Raw genomic sequence first — 24015 nt, 5'->3', positions numbered from 1 at the left:
AGTCCTCACGACAACCCTAAAGGAACATAAGCAAACAGACTCAGACATTTAAATGTCTAAGCAAGGCGATCCAGTGAATGGCAGCACCAGAATTAGAACACGGGTCTACCCAGTCCCTGCCATGACTGAGTCTCTTCCTCCGCATCTTGTAGAAGCTCCTCGAATTGAAGAGGGGAGAGAAATGGAAGGCCTCCATGACACCACACCCTTGTGCTTTAATCAGCATGTTTTGTTTATAGACTGGATGTCTAGTTAAGATTTTATTTGAAGCGAGTTTTGGCTTGCTTCAATACGTATCTCATTTTCTATTTATCAGCCTCTTTCATTCACAGCAGATAGGTTCCAGAGGTCCTGAAAACATCTGAAACCAAAGGCGGCTATAGAACACCTGTAGCAACTCTCAACCCTGGGTGAAAGTGCAGTGTGCTAGAGTGGCGTCTTGAAAAGAGCGCGAGAGGACAGCCTGACAGACAGAGGGTACAAAACATGGGCCCCGTCCCTTTAACACGAGGGTTGGCTCACAATGCTGGTTACAATGTTCAAAACTCTGAATCAAAGAGGTGCATTATTATGTCATATATTTGCTCGTTGTTATTGCTTTTCTGATTAGAAGATAAAAAGTCACTTTAGGTAAATTCCATTTAATTTAATATTTATTTTCATTTTATATCCAGATGTCACATTTTCTACATTAAAATGTAATCATGCTGACTCCCCCACCCCTACACCCTCAGAGAAAAAAATGAAGAACTTTACATAATTTGAAAGATGGAATGCACAGAGTAGAGAAGTTGCTATTGCACCCAAGTAATGAAGAGCACAAAGAGACCAAACAGTAGACATGGCAGAAGTGCACTGAAGCAGCTCAGGGCTCACAACTGGAAGAAGCAGGATTAAAAGGCTAAAGCTTTTAAATGCTATCACTTGAGCCACAAGATTACCCTGAAAAGGCAGACATAGGTCAGAAAGCAGGACCAGATAGGGGAGTTTTCAAAGGCTGCTCTCTAACAGGGCTTAAAATATTCATACACAGAAGAGCTTTCTCCTCCCCTTCAGCATCTGGTAAGCACTTTAGAAACTTAAACCACTGTTAGCATGTCCGAATGTTGAACACATAGAGGTTTTTCTTTCTTCCTTTTTTAATATACCCTAACTCTTTCTAAGCAACAATTCAATTAGTTATTTTAATTATGATTCTTCTGCATGGAAACCCAGTAAGGATCATCAAGACATAGCATCTTGCTACTATCAGATCAATGCCAGCTGTGCAAAAGCTGCATGATTCTGTTACTCAGAGGGAGGGAGAAGAGTAAGACACAGGCACCCCAACTCATACGCACTAAAGAGGAAAAGGAAACTCCTTTTCTAATCTAGTCATTAAGTAGGACAGAGCAGGTGGACAGTAAAAAGCATCTGCTTAGAGCAGAGCACAGACTTGGGGGCACACCCCAATCCAAACCCAAATGCTCATCAAAGCGCCTCTGGGCTCTTCCTAGACGAAGCTTCTTCAGACCTGGTCCCTCCCCTAATCTGGAGATCAAAGCACTGTAACTTCAGATAGTGACACTCTTGAGGAAGTGCAGAAGGAAGATCTAGGAGACCCAAATAATAGGACATGATTAGACAAGTGACTACAGCAGTGTGTACAAATCCACGCATCAGTAAGACTTCAACTCCGCCCCAGAAGCTACTTTAAACAAAGCACTGAAGATCCAGATTTTCTCAACGGGATATTTTAAAGTCTGTTAGCAGTTTAAAACATTGCAACACAGGCAAAATATGTTACCTGTTGTTTTTAATTACAGGGTAACACAGTAAACACTAACACAAAAGGTGGGGATGAGGGAGTGCAGAAGGAATACAGAAAACAGGACCAGTACTTCACAACAGGATCGAGCCAGCGATGAAGCAGCAGCTAATGTTTTGCAGAGTCTCGAGGGTAAAACTCGCTCAGGGTGCTCTGAGGGATTCTTTTCAGCATTTCTTTGGGGAAGATTCGGAGCAGTTGCCAGCCAATGTCCAAAGTCTCATAGACAGTGCGGTTTTCGTAAGGACCTTACAAAAAATTGAGAATGAATGAATAAAGGCAAACTTCTTCCAACTTACCAGTGTTATTCAGGATTTATTCTGTATATGACTAGCACCGTGAGCATGAAATATAAAAAAGACAAGAGACAAAGCAGTTAGGTCTCCAAGACCGGATGCAACTGAAGGTGGAGGGTACAGACAAGGCATCAGAGAAAACGGAGTGGCCTGGAGGCTAGGGATGGTGTCAGTCTGTATGTGTATATGTGTGTGCGTGCGCACATGTGTGTAGCTTTTCTGACAACTGGGTAGGATCTAAATACCTTGAGCAGTGGAAACCCAGACCCAGGGTTTTGTCCAGAGAGTAGCGAGAAAAGCAGAGGAAGGCTCACAAAGACACGCAGGAAGCCTTAAACGCCAACTGAGCACCTGAATAGGCCAGCAGCTTTCAAAGTTGTTGTTTTGATTATTTTTACTAACAGAATCATCCTTACCCTGCAAATAAATCTCATTTCTTAACTAAGGAATCAGTGTATTGGAGTTCTGGATTCTTTTCTCTACCAGAACTTCCTTTCTATCTTTTTAAGGTATTTAGGTTCTGCATAAAACAAAAAAACAACACCCCAACAATCATATATATTTTAGGGATTTTAATGTTAATAAAAAATCTATCACATGCATAGAAAAGTATACAAAATCCTATGTGTATAGCTTGATGCATTATTCCAAAATAAACACATCTGTTCTAAGTATCACCAAAGTCAAGAACAGAGCATTACAGGGAGAGACCAAGCAAAACAGTTTGAAAACCCTACATATTCTATGTGATGAAAACCCATACAGACTTTTAGCAGAGGGACAATCAATAAAATGAGTTCTAAGTTGACTCTTGCAATGGTACAAAGGCAGTCAGGGACACTGGTGAAAAAGCTGGCATTAACAGGCAGGGCTGACAGGATAAAGGTCTGAACTGGGTCTTAAGACTCAAAGAACGGTCAGAGATCAGTAGCTTCAACATCACCCAGGAACTTGTTGAAATAGGGAATCTCTGGCCCCACCCAGATCTAGTGAATCAGAATCTGCATTTTAACAAGATCCCCAGTTCATTAAAAGAGCATACTAAAATTTGAGAAACACTGGCCTAAGGGACTGTAATGGGAATGAAAACAGAAGAGGATAAGATATTTCAAAAGGGAACACTACAAATTAGCAAATATTTGATCACTGTGGAAAGAAGGTTAAGAATTATGCTCCATCGCTGAGCTTGGGCTAACTAGGACATGCTCACGTCAGAGGCAGCCAGGAACTGAAAAGGGAATTGCTGGGCAGGTGATCAGTTGGGAAAAAACTCTTTTTCTGACCAGGCTCAGGCTGACGGGTTGGTGGCATAAACAAAGGTAACCCAGCCGGAGGTGTAGGATTAGAGCTTCAGAAAGAGGGTAGGGATCACACACAGGGATTTACTCAAGAGCATGGGGAAAAGGCAAAGCCAGGGGGAAAAAGTACAGAAAGAAAAAGTAACTAAGCCTTTGGGAACACAAACAATTAAGAAGTAGGACGATAAGAAACCAGAAAAGGAGATGGAAACAGATGAGTAAGTCCAAAACCCCCAACACCAGAGGAGATCCTTACAGAAAGGTGAGGAGGAAGGAGAAGTGGCAACGGAGGTGGGAGAGCAGAAGCCCAGGTGTAAGGAAGGGAAAAATAAGATGGGAGCTAAATAACTGGATTGTGGAGTTGAATGCGGAAGGGAAGGAAGGAGAGGGCTCAGTGCAAAGACACCTCAGGCGGATGGAAGAACTTCTTCTCTAATCACAAGGAAAATCAGAGACCAATGCAAATTCACTCAGACTGGAGAGAAGTCTTCAACGCTACATAAGGCTGTTTATGTTTTTAAGAAAACAGTCATCTTACCCTGAGCAATAAAGTTCCTCTCAAACTTCTGCAGAAACTCCAAGTAAAGAAGATCATCAGAGGTAAGGGCTTCTTCTCCAACTACGGCTTTCATGGCTTGTACATCCTTACCAATAGCATAGCATGCATACTAAAGAGAAAAAGGTTTTACATGAACAGAAATGAGAGTTCATAAATGTTAACAGTCATCAGGGCTACGTAAGTGTACTGCTGTAGCTATCTTCATAAGAGACCACAGAAGGAATTTCACATGATTTACAAACACAGTCCACATAAATACAGTTCATGTGTGAAGTTCTACTCAAGAAAAGTATTTGGGATATCAGTAAATTTCCCATTTCTACTTTAAGGTCAAAAGTAGTTTTCTTTATTTGTGCTTGGTGTACAACCTCATATGACTATAGAAACCAAGGATTTCATAAAATACATAAAGCTGTATCCCTTACAGTGTTCTGGTGTTGCTTAATACGTTAAGCAAGAAATAAGCATATCTTTTCAGGAATATAATTATTATTAAGCTTACTAATAAAAACTTAAAATGACCTTATGGCTTAGTTTTTTATTTAAAGATTACTTTGTATAGCACTAGACATGGGTTTCAAGAATGATTTTTAATCTTGGTCATCAGCATCTATCCTTATTAAAAAAGACTGCTTGGTTCTAATGAATGTTTATACTAAACATGAAGCCTATACTAAAATCCTACTGGGATAGGGGAGAAGAAAAGCGATACAGGAGAAAAGACAAGAGCAGCAGAAAGAATGGACTAAGAAAGGTATTTGTCTCTTTACCCACCACCTTTCAGAGCTACGTACCAGCTGGTTAGACACATCGGCATGATCCTTCCTGGTCATACCTTCTCCAATAGCAGACTTCATCAACCGGGATAACGAGGGCAGCACATTAATAGGTGGGTAAATCTTGGGTAGAATGGGAGGATAAAAAATATTACATTTACGTACAAAATTAATGTGTTTAAGTATAAAACTAAGTACAAAGCTTTCCTTGTAGTAAAGAAGCATTCTAAAACTCATTGTCCCTTAAATACATAAAACGGCCGCAGTGGTTTCGTAGAGGAGTTCTACTATCTTTTCTTGGTAAGAAAAGGAAGCAAGAAACACTTTATGGCATATTTTTTGAAAATCAATTCCAAAAAGTACAATCTCCAAAAACAGTACAAGATTATATTGAAAAACTGAATTTTCAACATCTGCCTACACTATCAAATCTAAATCGTCTTCTGAACTCTGACTCATAAAATCACATACAAAATAAAAAGATTAATAACAATTCCACCTGAAAGCTAATTTTAGAAGCAGGCATCTATTACAGAACCATCAAAAATCTGTTTTTGATTATTCATCCATAAAAAAGAATGAAATCTCGCCATTTGCAAAAACATGGATGGACCTTGGGAGCATTATGCTAAGTGAAGGAAGTCAGACAGAAAAAGATAAACACCATATGATCTTACTTGTTAAGTGAAATCTAAAAAAACAAAAACCAAAAAAAGTTGAGCTCACAGATATAAAGAACAGGGTGGGGGGTAGAGGTGGGCAAAATGGGTGAAGGGAGTCAAAGGTACAAACTTCCAGTTATAAGATAAGTTCCAAGGACATGAGGCACAGCATGGTGACCAAAGTTAATAATGCGTACTGTATTGCGTATTGAAAGTAGCTAGGAAAGTGGATCTTGAAAGCTCTCAGCACAAGAAAAACAAATTTGGAACTGCGTATGGTGATGAATGTTAACTGGACTCACTGTGGTGATCACTTCACCTTATATACAAATACCAAATCATTATGTTGTATACCTGAAACTAATATAATGTTACGTCAATTATGCCTCAATGAAAAATAAAACAGAAAAAAAAGTTTCTGTATTTATAATGAAATTAGTAGCTTATACCATTAATGGAACAGAATACCTAAAAAAGTTCTTTGAGAGAACTGACTCCATTTTAGGCACAATAAAGAAAGTGGAAATGTATTCTTAATTCTGGCACCTTATCCACACCAGGATTTTAGTATCCCGAAATGACAATTTTATAGCCACATTAAAAATGATTCAAGGGGCCGGCCCGGCCACCGGTTAAGTGTGCATGTTCTGCTTCTTGGCGGCCCAGGGTTCGCTGGTTCGGATCCCAGGTGCGGACTTGGCACCACTTGGCAAAAGCTATGCTGTGGTAGGCGTCCCACATATAAAGTAGAGGAAGATGGGCATGTATGTTAGCTCACGGCCAGTCTTCCTCAGCAAAAACAGGAGGATTGGCAGTAGTTAGCTCAGGGCTAATCTTCCTCAAAAAGAAAAAGATTCAAGTTGATATTTGCTAAACAAAATAATTCCTAAGGGCAAAGTGAAAGTCACAAACTGAAGAGTAGATTTGTAAGCTTTACAGCACTGCTCAAATGTCAAATACCTGTCTGTTGTGTAGCTGTCTGTCCACATAGATCTGCCCTTCTGTAATATACCCAGTCAAGTCAGGGATGGGGTGAGTGATATCTGCCAGAAAAAGACATCTGATGTTAGTTAAAGTGTCCATCTCATATAAACAAACCCACAGGAAGTCCATCTGCATCACTTACAGTATTACCTAAAACACTGCTATATAAAATAATTTTTCTGTGATGACGAGAAGTTCTGCAACTGTGCTGTCCAATATGGTAGCCATTAGCCACATGTAGCTACTGAGCATGTAAAGTGTGGTTAAGGTAACTGAAAAGCTTCATCTCAAGTTTTACCTAATTTTAATTAACTTTAGAATTCAAACAGCCAAACGTGGCTAGATTACCATATAGGACAGTTGAACTTACTAGGCTGCAGCAGTCAGATATATGTTAGCACGTGACATAAATTTAGCGGCATTCATAAAAAGTACTATTTCTCTTACCAAAATAGAAATAAAATCCTGTTTTAAACACAAAGTTCTCTTGCAGAGATTTGCCAATTTGATGTATACCGAGAGCACATTTTTAGTTCATAAGCTATCTCAGATGGATATGCAACATGTCAACATGGAAAACAGAGATGCTAGACATGTAGAGAGACATCATGCAGTCAGCGCCAAAAAGATCACACAAAGCAAGACATTTTTAAGTGTGTCAAATTACATAAAGTAATTTTGCAGATACTTCCTTGGAACAAATCATTTTCATGTCAGAGGCAGTAGAGGGTACCAGTTAGTGTGAATTATGAATTCAGACTGCCAGTTCTAAAGCTATGATGTCCTACCCTTGACAGACGACTGGGACTCCCTGTGCCTCCGATTAGAGCCTCTCCCTCGAAGCTGCTATGAGGTTGGAACGAGTCAGTATTTACAAAGCACTGGGAGCAGTGCTCGACTGTATGAGTTGCTACTGTTCTGAAAACACCCTGTAAAGAGCTTTCTGAAAACTGCGATAGGACAAGAAGGCGGTAATATAAGAGGAGCGCCACAAGTCTCACCCAGCAGGCCCGAGCATGCGCTCAGGCACTGCACTGCATGCTTTCACACACACAGCAGAAGAAACGGACCTTTAACCAGCCTCTGGTGAGCCTTTTGCCTCTAACGCCCTGTGGTACTTAGTATTTGTGCTCTTCATCTGGCACACAAGCTACCCTAATATTATTGGCGCACACACATAAAAAACATCCAACTAGATGGAGTAACCCAATAAATTTTTAAATTCCTTATATCTAGACCAGTGTCCTGCAAACAGTAGGTACCCAACAGTGTCTAACAAATGAAAATTAAAAATTTAAATTACAAAGAAAATTGTTTTTTCCTTCCACAAAAGGATAATGATAATTATGGGTAGTTTTCAATGAAAAACTTTATTTAGGCATAAATAACTAGTTAAGGTAAACTCTTGGAGGATAAACTCTCAAAAAAATTTCAACGCAAAAAGGTAGATGGTCTTCTCTCTTAGAATGATTAGGTCTGCTATAATCTAAAGACCAGAGACTTACCATCGTTAGGCATGGTGAGAATAGGGATCTGAGTAATAGAGCCATTTCTGCCTTCCACGCGACCAGCCCGTTCATATATTGTGGATAAATCTGTGTACATGTAACCTGGGAAACCTCGTCGACCAGGAACTTCTTCCCGGGCCGCTGAAACCTGACAATAAGTCAAGGAGGAGACTATCACATACCAGAAGATGAAAAATAAAGCTTGGTTAGAATACATTTGTTTGAACTTGCCAAATTACAGAGTTGGAAATATCATCTTGTTCATTTTAAATATTGTCTCTAAGAGATGATTTAGAAAAATCTAGCAACACAAGTTCAAATTATTCTGCAACAAAAAAGGTTGACAATCTGGGACCAGAAGTTTTTTGCTAAAATCATACTGCCGTAACGCAAATCTTGAAATAGCTTGCTAGAAGAAAATCTGCTGGCAATTTTAAAAATCAAAGGAAGTTAATTTTAAAACTAAGAACATTCTTAGTTCACAAGATTCATTTCATGCTATGGATTTTACCATATTTATGTAAGCTAATCCTGAAAAGGTCAAAAGAGAAGGAAATATATACCAGGAATCACTGATGCACTTTACACACATTATTTAATTCAATCATGACAACAACCCTATGAGGAAGGTGATGTGGTTAACCCTGATTTATAGCTGGAGTCAAGGGTCAGATAAATAATTTGCCAAGATCACAGAGGCAGGAATCCATTCACTGCACAACATAAGAATAGTAATAGGGGTTGGCCCCGTGTCTGAGTGGTTAAGTTCGCGTGCTCCGCTTCAGGGGCCCAGGGTTTCGCTGGTGTGGATCTTGGGCACGGACATGGCACCACTCCTCAGGCCATGCTGAGTCAGCGTCCCACACAGCACAACCAGAGGGACCTACAACTGGAGTACACAACTATGTATTGAGGGACTTTGGGGAGAAGGAGGAGAAAAAAAAAATAGTAATAATGGTCTTTCTCTTGGAGCCATGTACACTAGAACACAGGAGTACATATTCACATACAGCTACCAAGAGCCCAACTTTCAAGTGCTACTCTGGCCCCTCCAAAAGAGTACGCACAGCAGGGCTCCCCCAAAGCGTGGGCTACACACCGGCTTCACCAATGGCAACGAGGTGACAGAAAGCAAGATGAGCATTTAGAAAACTTTAATGGCAATTTGGCAGAATTTTATGTCTCTTGAATCTAATAAGAAAAAAATCTTGGCTTGTAAATTGTTAATTTTTTTTAAAAATTTCACTTTTCTATTAGCTCATTTTTATTGTATTTTAGAAAAGTATTGGGCCATGATAGATGGAGTGGGGGAGTCCTTCACTGAAAAAGCACTGCAGCAGAGAGATGGCAATGGGTCTCAGGGAACTTTAAAAAGCTAGATATTTCTACTGCAAGTTTCTTCACAAGTCTTTTCCATTTTTTACATGCTTAACATAATGGTAACTCACTCAACATTTCAGTAACTTGCATTAGAACACCCCCCCAAACTTCTGCTGGGTGATTACTGCTGGAATCTTAATACTGTTCCTAAATAAACAGAGTTTTCTGAAGGAAAAAGTTCTAAAGAAGGAAAAAGTTCTAAAGAGGGTACTGCCAGAGTATGGTCTTGTATTTATTTAAATACTAACATCACTAAATTAAATTCTGAAAAGTGTTATAATTGACAGTCTGGACAGAGACAGAACTTTCTGGGAGAGTAAATGAATAGATGACTTGCATCATCATTTACTCTCTTTTAGAATGAAGTCTTAATCTATGGTGACAGTGACAGTATGATAACTAGGCTAATAATTTAAATCTCATCCTCTATAATCATTTCAACAAAGTTGACAAACAGAAAAGAAGTTGTATTTTCCTTTCTGATTAATTAAGGTATTCTTCTAATATATGAGCAATGAAGTTTAAAAAACATGATTAAAGAAAAGGAAAGACTTGCAAAGGGACAAGATAACCCCCAAATTAATGCATTTTAATTGAGAAAATAATTACCTCTCGAAGCGCTTCCGCATAAGAGCTCATGTCTGTTAGGATGACCAGCACATGTTTCTCACACTGATAGGCCAGAAACTCGGCTGTGGTCAGAGCCAAGCGAGGAGTGATAATCCGCTCAATACTGCAAGGGAACATCGAGTCCTAAGTCACTCAAGCAAAAAGGCCAAAAACAAAACAAAATGCTCTGCAAATAACAGTACAGTCCTCCTTTTTAAAGTTTTAAATTAACTGAAGGTAAAGCAATTATTACTTTAAAGTTCTTAAGTAAGGTAGGGTTATTTTATGGACTGACATAATAAGAATTCCTTAGTGCTACAAGTTAAATTGACTATTTTATAAATGCCCCATAATTACTCAGAACTATATAGTTCTCAAAACTGGGAGAGACAGGGGAGGAGGGAAGATACAGAGGCCAGATTTCTCAGGTAAGAGGAAAATATCATTCATTGAGAATGGACTCTGTGCTAGGTAATTTGTATGTATTACCACATTTAATATGCACAACAACCCTGTGAGACAAATATATTTGTCACATTTTATGAAAGAGGAAAACAAGCTCCAGAGCCTAAGTGATTTGCCCAAAGCCAAATAACTAGCAAGAAGCAGAGCTGCAATTTCAATACAGTTATCTCACTCCTAGGCCCATGTTGCTTTCATTATAACATTTTACACCTCCCTAGTCTTAGGTGACATTTTTGACCAGAAAGAAATAGCTCTATTTACTTACGTTGGGTCATTAGCCAAGTTCAAAAAGAGGCAGACATTGTCCATGGAGCCATTTTCTTCAAAGTCAGATTTGAAGAACCGGGCAGTTTCCATATTTACCTAAATAGCAATGACTTCATCAGTGCTAGGAGAAGAAAAATTCTCAATATTTATTTCAGATGAAGGCCAAGCTAGAGAACTGCATTGTTCCTTCTTTAAACCTTTTCACAAAAGCCAACAGAGTAAGCAGCTAGCTTTGGGCACAAAGGGTATTATTCTTACAATTCACAATCAAATGCTAAATTTTAATCCCTAGTTTGCCCAAAATGCTAAGTGGCAACTTCTCTACCTAGAGATAAATTCAATGATATATGTATAGTTTTCTACACTGTTCTACTAACATAGGCAATTAATTTTATATTTCATACTAAAACAGAAAAACCTATACTTACACCCATAGCAGCAAAGACAATTGCAAAATTTTCTTCACTGTAGTCCACTACATCTTTGGATTTCTTTACCAAACCAGCCTGGCGACAGATTTGAGCTGCTATCTGATGAGGAGGACAAAAGAAGTGAGGCGAAATCTAAAATAACATTTCTATAATAAAATGTCCTTTATCCTAAACTTTTTGGAATTGTAATTATAAATGAAACTGGGATGTTTTAAGGGACTTTACCCAAAAAAACTATTTCGTACTTTCTGTAAAGATTTGTAAGAGAAAGCAAGAAGACAGATATCATGCATGGATAAAGAATCAATGTAATTGCATTACATTTATGTCAAAAACCCTGTATTTGGTTTCTCAATAACGGTGAAGCATTTGGAAATTCTTCCTTATTAAATTTCATACCAAAAAGATCCCATTTCTCACCTCGTTGTGTGGTAAGCCAGCAGCAGAGAAGATAGGAATTTTCTGCCCCCTAGCAATACTGTTCATGCCATCTATGGCCGAAATGCCGGTCTGAATCATCTCCTCTGGGTAGATTCGACATTGAGGATTGATTGGCTGGCCTAATGCATTTCCAAAAGGGAAAATTTTAATACACCTCTACATTAAGACTAGAACCATTTCTGGGGCTGGCCTGGTGGCACAGCAGTTAAGTTCGCGTGCTCTACTTGGGCGGCCCGGGATTCACAGGTTCGGATCCCAGGTGCAAACCTACACACCACTCATTAAGCCATGCTGTGGCGGCATCCCACATACAAAATAGAGGAAGACTGGCACAGATGTTAGCTCAGTGACAATTTTCCTCAAGCAAAAAGAGGAAGATTGGTGACAGATGTTAGCTCAGGGCCAACCTTCCTCACCAAAAAAAGGGAAACAAAAATACGTATGTTAAAAAAAAAGACTAGAACCATTTAAAACATTTCTTTCTACTCTTTAAAAATTCGTTTTGAAATCTGAAAGTGTTTAAATATTTTCTCAGTAGTCTTTTGTAGACTCACAAAATATATGGTAGCAGAACGCAAGTTCCTAAAGTGAAATAAAGGTACAGCAAATAAGAGAGAAATCTTAAGTTCAAAGCCATGCTTTTGGTATTTACATTTCAGATGTACCCTGTGATATTTTACAATATCTTAAGATATTTTATTTAACATTTTAAGATGATCTCTAGGAAATATAAATTTATTAATAAAATAATTAATTAAACATGGAGCATGTTGGTTATCAACTTAAAGTACCATAAAAATCACTATCTAGCAAAGGTATAAGATAGATAGATAGAGGCTGTTTTCCCTAAAACACGGAAATCCATTTCCTGCCCCTACCCATGATGTCAAGGAAGTCTTCAGCCAGTACCACAGGACCTCTGTCAATGGGTTTTCCTGATCCATTGAATACTCGACCTGTAAACAGTAACAAGTAGTAGAGAGTAGACAATGACCCAAATAGTCATAATTTTCAAAGAGATTTTATGGAAATATGTTGAAAAGGAAACAGATCTCTGCCCAGAATGAATAACACTATTCGTTACCAAGCATGTCCTCGGACACTGGCGTTCGGAGAATATCCCCAGTAAACTCACAGGATGTTTTCTTGGCATCTATACCTGAAGTCCCTTCAAACACCTATCAAGAAAGAGACGTAATCAGAAGGATAAAAGAAATTTAGATCTGAAGCACTTAAGTTCTATTTGTCTGTTAAACAACCCTTATAAAGTAAAATACATAAAAGTATACTATTTTTCTTTTTTTTTTTTTTTAAAGATTTTATTTTTTCCTTTTTCTCCCCAAAGCCCCCCAGTACATAGTTGTGTATTCCTCGTTGTGGGTTCCTCTAGTTGTGGCATGTGGGACGCTGCCTCAGCGTGGTCTGATGAGCAGTGCCATGTCCGCGCCCAGGATTCGAACTAACGAAACACTGGGCCGCCTGCAGCGGAGTGCGCGAACTTAACCACTCGGCCACGGGGCCAGCCCCAAAAGTATACTATTTTTAATATCAAGAACAAAGAAGTTTTCACGGGATGAACAAACTGTCCACTTCTTGACCAACGGTCACGCCTGCAGGCCAGATCCATCAAGCAAGCTAAGAATGTTTTTTACATTTTTAAAGTGTTGTTTAAAAAAAAAAAAAGGAAAATAAAGGAAGAATAAGAATGCGCATCAGAGACCTGAGGTGACCGCACAAAGCCTAAAAATACACTATCTGGCCCTTTACAGAAATTTTGCTGACCTCTGCTCAAGATGACTTTTTATAGGAACTGTTATTTGAGGAAACTGGCATTTCTCATAATCAGTAACATCAAAAATCAGGAATCACAGGAGACAATATAAAGAAACACACTCAGATCTTGTTTTGGTTTCATCCCATAAACTGAATCCCTGCTTTTCATCTCTCCTTATCTGCTTCATTTTATCCATTTAAAAAAAGTCACTTTACCAGTCTAGTGAGTGAGAATGGATATAGGTGGCTGATATTTGGCAAGAAAACATGCAAAAATAATTTTCCCCCCACAGCCAGTAACCAATCTCTAAAGATATACTTATTCAATGATCACTAGAAAACACAAATGGGGTTCCCTGTTTTTGTGATTAGGGAAGAGTTCAACAGCCCAGGTTTTGAAAGTGATACTTACCTGAACCACTGCTTTGGAACCACTAACTTCTAGAACTTGCCCACTTCTCTTCGTGCCATCAGGTAATGTCAAGTGGACAATCTCAGCATATCTGGGAAACTAAATAGGAAAAAATAAAGGATCGCAACCAAGATTTTAAAAGCTCTCCAAAATACTGTTTATCACAGCATGTATGCATGTACAGTCTCCCAACTTCCCAACACACACAGGCATATACCAAGAGTTTATAATATCCCCAGAGAGTTTAAGTCCTTAAAACACTCATCACTGGCACATATACTGGCAAACATAGCAGAAGGGACAGAGACAAGGGTCTTAAATCCAGGAACATACAGCAATTAAATTTTTTCCCCTCTGTGCACATGTTTTAAAGTTTTGAGATTATACAAAGGCACAAAACTTACAAATAACCATGTTCCTGCTACTCAGAACTGATGTTTGCTTCTGGGCTGGGTATTTAACCATCTGTGTGCTTTGGGCAAAGGAGGACAAAACACAACTAAATAACAAAATAATGCTAACGTTCCCTCCTCAATCCAATTCTCCCAGATACGTATTCCTCTAATCCACTTTTAATATTTTAAAATGTATGTTTCCAAAAATATACCATAGTGGTTTATTTACATAAACGGCAACATACTAAATATATCATCCTACAAACTTTTTTTTTGTTTTGGACCTGTCATGACAATATTTACCTTATTTTATCATAATCTATTGAAAGAAACATCACTATTTTGTGTGAAGGAAAACACCTGCCAATTAAACTACAATGTACAACTGATTGTAAGACACTTTATTTTGGAGATGCTATTATATGAATAAATGGGCATCTTAGAATTAATCTTAAAACAGAATAGATGTGGTTAAAATAAAATCAAATGACACCACATTTTATCCAGCTGCTCTTCTATCAATTGACTTCAAGGTTCTTCCAAATTTACACTCCTACAAACAGCTGCAATGAATTTTCACACATGTGGCTCCTCATGAAAGTATGCCCAATTTCCCTGAGGTATTCGGTAAGCTAGTGGTGAAAGGCTGTGCCCATTTTCTGCCAAATTACTCTGAAAAGGAACTGTATTAACTTACAATCTCCCTAGCAGTATACAAAAGTGTCTTTTCCCTACATCTTTGCCAATCTTGTATTAAATTTTAATTTTTGCCACTTGATAAAATAAAAAACAGCACCTTTTCAATTTGCATTTTTTCCTGATTCTACTAATACTGAGCATCTTTTCATGTTTACTAACAATTCAGACTTCATTCCCTATGACTGGTATTAATATCTTTTCCTTACTTTTCAACTCTTCTGCTTTTTCTTATTTGTTTGTAGGAGTTTCACAGATTCTGGATATTAATCCTTTTGCAAATATTTGGACTCAGCCTTTTAATTTTGTTTATGGTATCTTATCACACAGAGGTTTTAAAACTTTATGTAATAAAATGGCTTGTTTTCTGATTTGTGCCTTTTACATCTTCTTAAGGAAAACTTTCCAATCTGAGGTCATAAAAATGGTCTTCTATATTGTCTTCTAAAAGGTTTTTCATATTTGGGTCTTCAATTCATCTGCATTCATTTATAGTATGCAATTTTATTTTACTCATTTTTATTTTTTCATATAGGAAGCCAAATGCCCCAACAATACTGAGTAGCAGAAAATGTCCCCCACTGACTTGTAATGTAGCCTTCATCATTCACCAAGTCGAATTCTAAGGAGGCGAGGGAAGTTGGTCTCAGGGTTCTTAATTCTGCTCCACTGATATATCTGCGTATTCCTGCACCAAATCTTTACTCTTAATTACTCTATCTCTAATTGATTTTGTTACCTGGAGAGATTAAGCATCTTTGCTATTCTGAGTCTTTTCATTTATGAACATGGAATTCCACTTATTTTAAGTTTTCTTTTATGTCTTTCAACAACGTGTTAGAGTTTTCTGTAACTAGTTACAATTATTCTAATTAGTTACTTCTGGCATATAGAACACTATTGATTTCTGTAGACTGATCCTTGTATCCAGGAACTCTGTTTTCACACCATTGTGTCCAACAGTTTGTCTGGTGAATGACTTGGGTTTTTTCTTCACTTAATCATACCACCAAGAAATGACGACAGCTGAGACTTTTCTTGTCTAATCTCTTTATTCCCACAGCACTGGTTAGGTTCCAACTACAAAGATGGAGAGTAGTGGTGACAACAGGCATCCTCATCTTGTTCTTGATTAAATGAGAATGTTTCTAGAGACTCTCCTTAAGTATGGTGTCTGCTGTAGGTAATGACGGACATCCTTTAAGAGGTTAAAAGTTTGTTTTATCTTTATTTCTAAGAGGCTTTTTAAAGAAATGAGTAACTTTATCAGATATTTTTTTCTGTATTTATTGAGAAGAGAATAAGCTCTTTCCAGTTTGAATGAGCTGAACCGTACTGATATATTTTCTAATATCAAATCATCTTTGTGTTACTAGAATAAATTCTACTTTGGCATAACTCTGTTGATTTCTTACATAGTTATTTTTCCTAATATCCAATATATGAGTGTATTTTATTAAAAATTTTGAAATCTGTGCTCATAAGTGAGAACAGCTATATCTTTCTTTTCTAGCGCTACCCTTTGTCTGGTTTGGGTCAAAGATGTACAACTCATAAAATGAGCTGGGGAGCAGTCACCATCATCTTCTATTCTGACATAATTTGTGTAAGATTATCTGTCCCTCGAATTTATGTGTATGTTTGCAGTTAAAAACAAAAGCCAAAAACTGAAAATCACTCTAAATCTGTAAGCCATTCTTACAACTACATAAAATTTATGTACCAGTTTTCCTCAGCTGGAACTATAGTCCAAACAAACATTCAATGAAACTTTTTCTAGCTCTCTTACAATTACTTCCTCAAAGATGTTTTCAAAGTCCCTTCCATCACTGACTCTTACAGCACGCACTTATCCTTCACGCCACTTACAATGAGACATGTACGTATATTACATTTGCTTCTCCACCGCACTCGGTTCCACTGGGGGAGGAGCCACGCCCATTGCTCACCACTGTATTTCTGTGTTGAGCTCAGCACTTAACACAGTTGAAATATGAATATTTTTAAAGTATTTTCAATTATATATTTAGTAATATAAAAGCTTTATACTTTAAAAATATGAGCCAAAAATTTAATCTAATAAAGAATATAGAAGAAAAATAAGAAAGAAACAAATAAAGCTTCCTATATTTCCTTCAAAAAAGTAAAAGTGCAGGCTCCATTCTTTCACCAAACATTAACTGGCACCTGCCTAACCCTTGTACAACTTGAGTGCTATATATTGAGGCTTTAAATCAAACTGCAGACTAGTATGAAACTATGGCCAGGAGGTAAGCTTACTATGTTTAATCTTGAGATTAATTTGTATAGGTTCCTTATCATATACAAAAATAGTAGCTCACTGATAAAGCTAAAGAGACAATGCCCTTTCTTTTAAGAAATGTTTTTCAATCCACTTTCTGTTTCCAGAAGGGTCACATTCTGAACAGCCTTCCATCATTACTTCTTTCAACAAACCAGTAATTGTGTGCCTTTCCCCCTCATTCACCCCAACAACAAGCAACGTAGAATTACTGTTCTAGAAAGCATATATATAAATTATATTCTCTGAAGATATTTGCTCATAGAGCTCAGGTAGGAAGCTTAGCCCAGGGTATTCAATTACAGACACTGTCATATTCTATACCTCTGTTTCTAAGATAACACTAATAGTGTTTATAATTCTTATGTATAAGTGTGGTTAAAAAAACAACATGTAATTAAAGATCCTTACAACCAACTGAATAAGTAAAAACCACTCTTTGCTTTAGAGTTTTAGTCACTGTTGAGATAATCTGTTCTTGTTTACTCATTACTTGAATACCAGTGTTAGGCCTCAAAGATAAAAGTAACAATATTTATTCACTCAAAGACCTTAAATTTAGTAGAGAAGAAAAATACTGTAACAAGTAATTATAACACACGGCAGTCTATGACAAAAGCCATAAGACAGCATATACCTGTATAATACCCTACAGGTTATAAAACACACATAAACATTATTGGCTTTTTTCCTAATAAACCGGTGAGGTAGGATTGACTTTTTTGTTTGTTTTTTAATAATTTTTGCAGATGAGGGACTCTAGGCCACAAACAGGCTCCACAGTAGATCCAGTTCCGGAATAAGGTCTTCTGGCTTTTGATCCAAAACATTCAGACCAAGGAATGACTTAAAAATGACAAGAAAAAATGTAAAGTGTACTAAACAGGACTTAAAGCCATGTTTTTAACTTCATAAATGGTTAAACAATAATCACAGTGGTATTACCTTAACATGATCTAAGATCACTAGTGGACCATTGACTCCTGATACTGTCTTGTATGCTGCAAAGAAACACACAGTCAGCTTTAGTCAAATCGGACACAGCCTAAATGATCTCTCCGTATTACCCAACAACCTCTCTACTTCATCAGGCCTATCATAATACGGAGTGCTCCAACAGCTACAAAATTTTTCACTGAATTTATAAAATATGCCTGTGCCTGTACAACTTTTCATAATCCACCCTCAACCAACCAAACCCATTTTGAATCCTTGCTGAGTCAGTCACACTGTCTTAAGGACCCAGAATACAAAAACAAAGAAGGCACAAAGGGACAGAGTCCCCTCAAGAGTCCCCAGTTTTATGCAGAGAAAGGGGAGGTAAGGCTCTAACAGAGGTGTGCAGAGGGCTCGTGGGCCCGCAGGACAAACTGAGCAGTTCCTCCCTCGACAAGATAAGGAAAAGTTCTACACAAGAGGGGGCACTTAGCAAAGTAGAGGGGGAAAGGTAGGGAATCCTCAACTTCAAGCAGAATGAAAAACTCACAAAGGAAATCTGAAAAAATGTAGTCTGTTAAGGTAAAAAGCCATGTTAAACGGTGTAACAAAAAACTACAGGAAAAGAGCTTGGGGGGGGGGGCAGTGGAATGAAAGGCCAGAGGTCAAATACGGTAAGTTTCCTTTAAAAAAAAAAAAAGTCAACTGTTTCCATCAGCTTAGAGGTTTACAATTTCCACCACAAATGACACCCTGGGAATAAATTGCCACTCTGTAAGGTACTACCCAAAGCCCTCATTTTAGAAAAGGAGGTAGCTATCCTTGAACCATATCATACCTATATACACGTCAAGTACAATGGTCATTAGGTAGAAAACAGAACACTTGGGAGAGTAATTCTAACATCAGAATTAACTAAATTTCATAATCAGAAGAGTTGAAAAAACAAATGAAATAAATATTTGAAGAAAACCGACTACAAGGCCTAAAATAATTTATAAGAAGCTATCATGCAACTGGGAATTTTTCCCTTGCTTGATTTATTAGGTCCTGAACAGAGCTTTCTGGCACTAATGTAGACTCCCAAGAATGAGGAAACCATTTAATCAACAGTCTGTCCACCTAAGGGGCTTCAGAACTTAGAAACACAGGTTCTTAGCCAGGGAGCAAGTGTCCTGGCAGCAACACTGAGACAGGGCAGCCAAACACTATCAGGAGCCCTCGTCCTTCATACTCAAGAGACACTTAAATCCTGACACCAAACGTTTGCTTGAAAACATTTACAATTGTAATTATCTCAACAGAGGCCCCACTGTTTTAAAATAATCTAATACCCTTAAAAATAAGTCCTACCGTTAAAAAATTTCACTGTTCTCATTTTTAAAATTAAGAGTCCAAGGGGCTGGCCCCCTGGCCAAGCGGTTAAGTTTGCATGCTCCGCTTCAGCAGCCTGGGGTTTTGCCAGTTTGGACCATGGGCGCGGACAAGGCACCACTCATCAGGCCACGTTGAGGTAGCATCCCATATAGCATCACCAGAGGGAGTCACAACTAAAATATACAACTATGTACTGAGGGGTTTTCGGGAGAAGAAGAAGAAGAAGAAGAACACCGGCAACAGATGTTGGCTCAGGGGCCAATCTTTGAAAAAATTTAAAAAAAAAAAAAGAATCCAAACAATCCGTTTTTAAATGACTTCCTAGAATTGCTATGTGGAAATGCAAAGTGAGCTACATTGGAAACATGTTTTCTTACAACCCAGTTTTTAAAAAATAGAGAAACACAGACCTTTTCAAAACCTTTACCTAAACAGTTGCAGATGGCAGGAGGGAGTAGGTTGGCGGGGGGAGTGGATCTAGTTTTGAGATTTACAGGTAACTCAGTTTTGAATAAAAGGCAACATCAATAAAATCCTCAGGTAATGAAATTCTCTACTTTTTCTACAAGATTGGCATCTCCTTTGAACTTCTAACCTCTACAACAATGATGGTTCAGAATCTCATGTTTAAATTCAAGCTCATTCAAAATTATTAAGTTTTGCCAGTCACGAGCAAAAGCATGACCAAGGAAAAGAAACACTAGTCAGTGCTTTTCCTGGAAAGAGTGAATCCAGTTCACTTCTAACTACAGAAGACAAGATTCTACTTCACCAAAAGCAGGCTCTACATTTGCAACAATGTACAGAGCCTTTGAAAAAGCCAGTGAATAACCATTCGAATTAATTGATTAACACTAACACCACCAATACACATTTAATAAATACCTGTCAGGAATTCTAATTTAATCTCCATAACAGATCTATGAGTTAACTTGTATTATTCCAAGTTTTAGAAGAGAAAAATGATTCTCATAAATTAAGTAACTTGTCCAAGAATCTGAACTTACATAGTCTGGTTCCAAAGTCACTTGTTCTAACTTTGTACTGCAGCTCAAACTGTAAAACTGAAGTGGTCGTTTTTTTGTGGTCACTCATAATTATCTGCAAGCCTTATATAGCTATACCACTCAAAATAATTTCAGGATCTGAAACTTTAGCTACAAAAAAATGTTATTTTTACTATTTACTGCACTAGATAATATTTCCCTTATGTCCACATTTTGTCATCGCTGCAGAACAATCTTTCTCCAATGGAGGGGAGCCATTGGGAGAGTTTAAGCAAAGAAGGGAGAGTCTCATGAAGATGCTTCAGCAGTTTTCCCTCCCTGGAAAGCATGAAATGCAGGAAGAAACCACTTCAGATACAAATCAGAGGTTAAGCAACATGCTTGTTTAAATTAAACTGACATATACAAACTAAACTGATAAATGTTACAACCCAAACTAAGTAAAAAATTTTGCCAAACTTTATACTTGGAGAGTGCTTCACACTTTTACAGAGAGCACCTCATTTCAGCTTCACGCAAGGCCGACACACCCACTCTACATTACACTAAAGCTCTGAGAAATTCATTGCTAAATGGAAGAGTCAGGATTAGAACTGGTGTTTTGTTTGTTTGTTTTTTCCCTAATTCTGAAGTTGGTACTCTACGACCTTATAATATTTCTGAATTTAGTCTCCAGTATAATTAAAAAATATGGAGATGACAGTTTCTAGCACTTGGACTACAAACAGGTACTAGAAGACAGTTTATAGACAAACTATAGCTCTTTTCCATGGTAATAAAACTATTTGCAAAAAAACACCAAAAAACAAAAACAAGCAGAGAAAACGGTATCAAACACTACCTCTTATCTCTCAACAGTATTTATCCAGCCTTTTTCACCATTACCATTAACAGCCCAAGCAGAGTTGACAGTTTAGAGTAAGGCTGCCAAAGATATCAAGCTGCTTCTAAAAAGTCAAAACCTGTTCACCAACAACATAAACATTTCTATTTACCAAAATAATGACCACTCATCTCTTCAAAATTTCCAGATGAACAAGAATGAGTCCAAACGAACAAGAACTTGGGTCACCTGTAGGTGATGATCCAGAACTCTGAGAACACAGCAGGTACACGTTGACATTACATATGCTGACCACGCTTTACAACCAAAAAGTCACACTGATTCTGAACTATCAGGCAGGCAATAAATATTTACGGAGTAACATTTTAAAACCAAAATCTACAAAGGTTTTAAGAGGAACATTTCGTCAGATGGCATCCTCTTCCTCCAGCAGGATGTGAGATTGTTCAACACTACTATTGCCACTTAATGATTGTGAAATTTTCAGAGAGAAAATTCGACAGCCATTACACAATAAGAGATCTAGTCCTTTGGCTTCTGCCTTATTAGCAAAACAAAAACCAGAGCAATCACCCTCTCTCGTGCAAGAACAGTAGAGACCCACATCTGAGCAGTGGGCACTAAGGGAGAGGTTCTAGAAAAAGGCAGGTGGATGATTCCTTTATTTGACTTTTCTCTGGAACTAGCTCTGCTTTATGATGGAAGAAATGTAAGGTTAGTCGATCTAGGGTCTCAAGAACAATGGAGATTATCTATTTCAAAATGTTTAGCATCCAAAAGCTCCATGTACGTTATTGAACTTTGTTCAAAGTTTAAAAGAAAAGTGTTTTTTCCTTGTGACTTCAGAAATTCAACTAAAGTGCTCAAGATTATTTCAAACCTGCATATCTCATTTTCCATTTCTTGTTAACAGCCTTATAATCTGGAAGTTGTTTTAAAACAGGATCCAGTTTGTACACTGGAATTGCCAATATCACTCCAGTCCTTCATTCAAAAAGCACACATTAAATAACTGTAACATATCACCTAAGACAGAATCATCAATCTTTACTTAGAAAAATTAAAAGGTTAATCCACATTTATTCAGAAGTAATTAAACTGTCGTCTAGAATCAAGAACGTGGCAATGTAGGAAAAAGATGATATTCAAATACACTTAGCTGTTAGCCTAAGTATATCATTTATGCTTTTTAGAATGACCCAGACACAGAAGAGGAACTCGGCCAAGCACCCCAACTCCCTTCCTCTGATTCCAACTATATTAAGAATCTATCCACCAAATCATCAGAACAAGAGGTTTAAACGCAAGTCACACAACGATTGCAAGGCAGCCTATAGGCGTCAAGCCCTGTGCCAGGCACTGAGGGGAGACAAAGGATTCCTGACCTCTAAAGCGTCCGTCTTAAGCCTCACGTTGCAATGATTTCGTCAGGAGGCATCTCATCTGGGGAAGTTCCTCAGTCACTGGCTAAGCACACAGAACGGCAAGAAAGCATGCTCCTCTGGCAGGCTGACCACCTTAACCGCGGGGCACTCTCCGAACAATGCGAATACTTCAGCTAACACTCTGAATCGACACTGAATGAAATACTGCATGAAAAGGGACTACTGAGCTCTTCCCAGAGGCACCACTAATGTCTACCTGTTCTCCCCAAAGCAAAGCAAAGCACGCCAATGAAATTCATAAAGAAGAATCTGTAATAGTTAGGTATAAATTTATTGTCAAAACCTATGAGAATGGAACATTTGTCAATTTCCTGAAACACTCACTTCAGTTCACGTAAACCCCAACAGGCATTCTCTAATCCAGATAATTCCCAGTGTAAAAAGCACATCTCAGCAAACCATGGAGGCAAGTGTTTTCCTTCTTCCCCACACTGCAGTGCTGTCACATGACCCAGCGACAGATCGGGAAGGGATTAGTCAGGCTTGAGCGCCCCAGACAGAAACCCTTCATCCGAAATTCTTCTTAACCGACCAGCCACCACCAACAGGCACCCCGGCAGTCAACCAGCGCAGACACCGCCCCGTCACCTGCGGGCACGGTGCGCCCAAACGGGCCTCGCACCAGCGCCGCCCGGCTCCCCACGGCGGCCGCGCGCTCCGCCGAGGCGGCGAGCCGGGCGGCGACAGACGGGCCGCGGGCGCTGGGCAGCCGGAGCCCAGCTCTCGCGCCGCCGACCGGCGGGTCTCGAGCCCGCAGGGCCGCCCCTCCCCGGACCCAGGCGCCTCGCCGTGAAGCGGGGCCCCGAGGCCCAGCGCCGCGCGGACGGGGGCGCGTCCCTCGGCCCGACCTGCAGACGGGGCCGGCGGGGGCGGTGGCCGGGACTGCCGCTCGGTCGCGGGAAGCGCGCGGCAGCCCGGCCCAGGAACAGCTCCGGCCGGTCTCCCACCCTCGACGCCCGTCACAGAAACAGGGGCGCGCGGGCCCCCGAGACGGCGCGGCTCAGGGCGGCGCGCGAGGGGAGCCGCCGCCCGCGCCCTCTCTCCGATACTCACTGAGGCGAGGCTGGGAGAGATAGTTCCGGCCCACGGCCAGCGCCTGCTCCCGAGACCCCAGCGCAGGCCCGCCGGCGGGCACAGGCAGTTCGGGCGCGGCCCCGTTCACGATCCCCCGCATCGCCCGCAGCGCCATCTTGTCTCCTCCTTCCCACTGCCCCCCAAGCGACCCCGCGCAGGCGCAGATATAGGGGGGCGGCCGCGTACCCGGCTCCGCGCATGCGCGCTGCGCAGCCCGGGCTCGCTCCGCCCCTTTCGCGGCTCCCGCCCACGGCCGCGTGACTGGCTCGGC

The 24015-nt window shown here is 39.4% G+C and overlaps 1 protein-coding gene across 2 annotated transcripts; it reads right to left on the bottom strand.

Moving 5' to 3' along the window:
- Positions 1 to 635: 635 nt before the first annotated feature.
- Positions 636 to 24015, bottom strand: ATP6V1B2 (ATPase H+ transporting V1 subunit B2). Of its 2 annotated transcripts, XM_023636103.2 has the most exons (15): positions 23724 to 23948; positions 18007 to 18062; positions 13669 to 13767; positions 12568 to 12661; positions 12362 to 12439; positions 11463 to 11602; positions 11040 to 11141; positions 10610 to 10707; positions 9880 to 10003; positions 7888 to 8038; positions 6359 to 6441; positions 4755 to 4859; positions 3940 to 4069; positions 1881 to 2055; positions 636 to 1592 (listed from the first exon to the last, which is right to left on the bottom strand). In XM_023636103.2, exons 1-14 carry the CDS (start codon positions 23857 to 23859, stop codon positions 1916 to 1918), a joined length of 1536 nt encoding a protein of 511 aa, XP_023491871.1. In that variant the 5' UTR covers positions 23860 to 23948; the 3' UTR covers positions 636 to 1592; positions 1881 to 1915. The 2 variants fall into 2 exon arrangements, with proteins under 2 accessions (XP_023491871.1, XP_023491870.1); XM_023636102.2 differs by having other exon boundaries at positions 636 to 2055; positions 23724 to 24015.

This window comes from Equus caballus, chromosome 2 (genome assembly GCF_041296265.1).
Source record: "Equus caballus isolate H_3958 breed thoroughbred chromosome 2, TB-T2T, whole genome shotgun sequence".
Classification (NCBI taxonomy): domain Eukaryota; kingdom Metazoa; phylum Chordata; class Mammalia; order Perissodactyla; family Equidae; genus Equus; species Equus caballus.
Note: the sequence above shows the minus strand (reverse complement) of the source record. Positions and strands in the feature narration are given on the sequence as shown.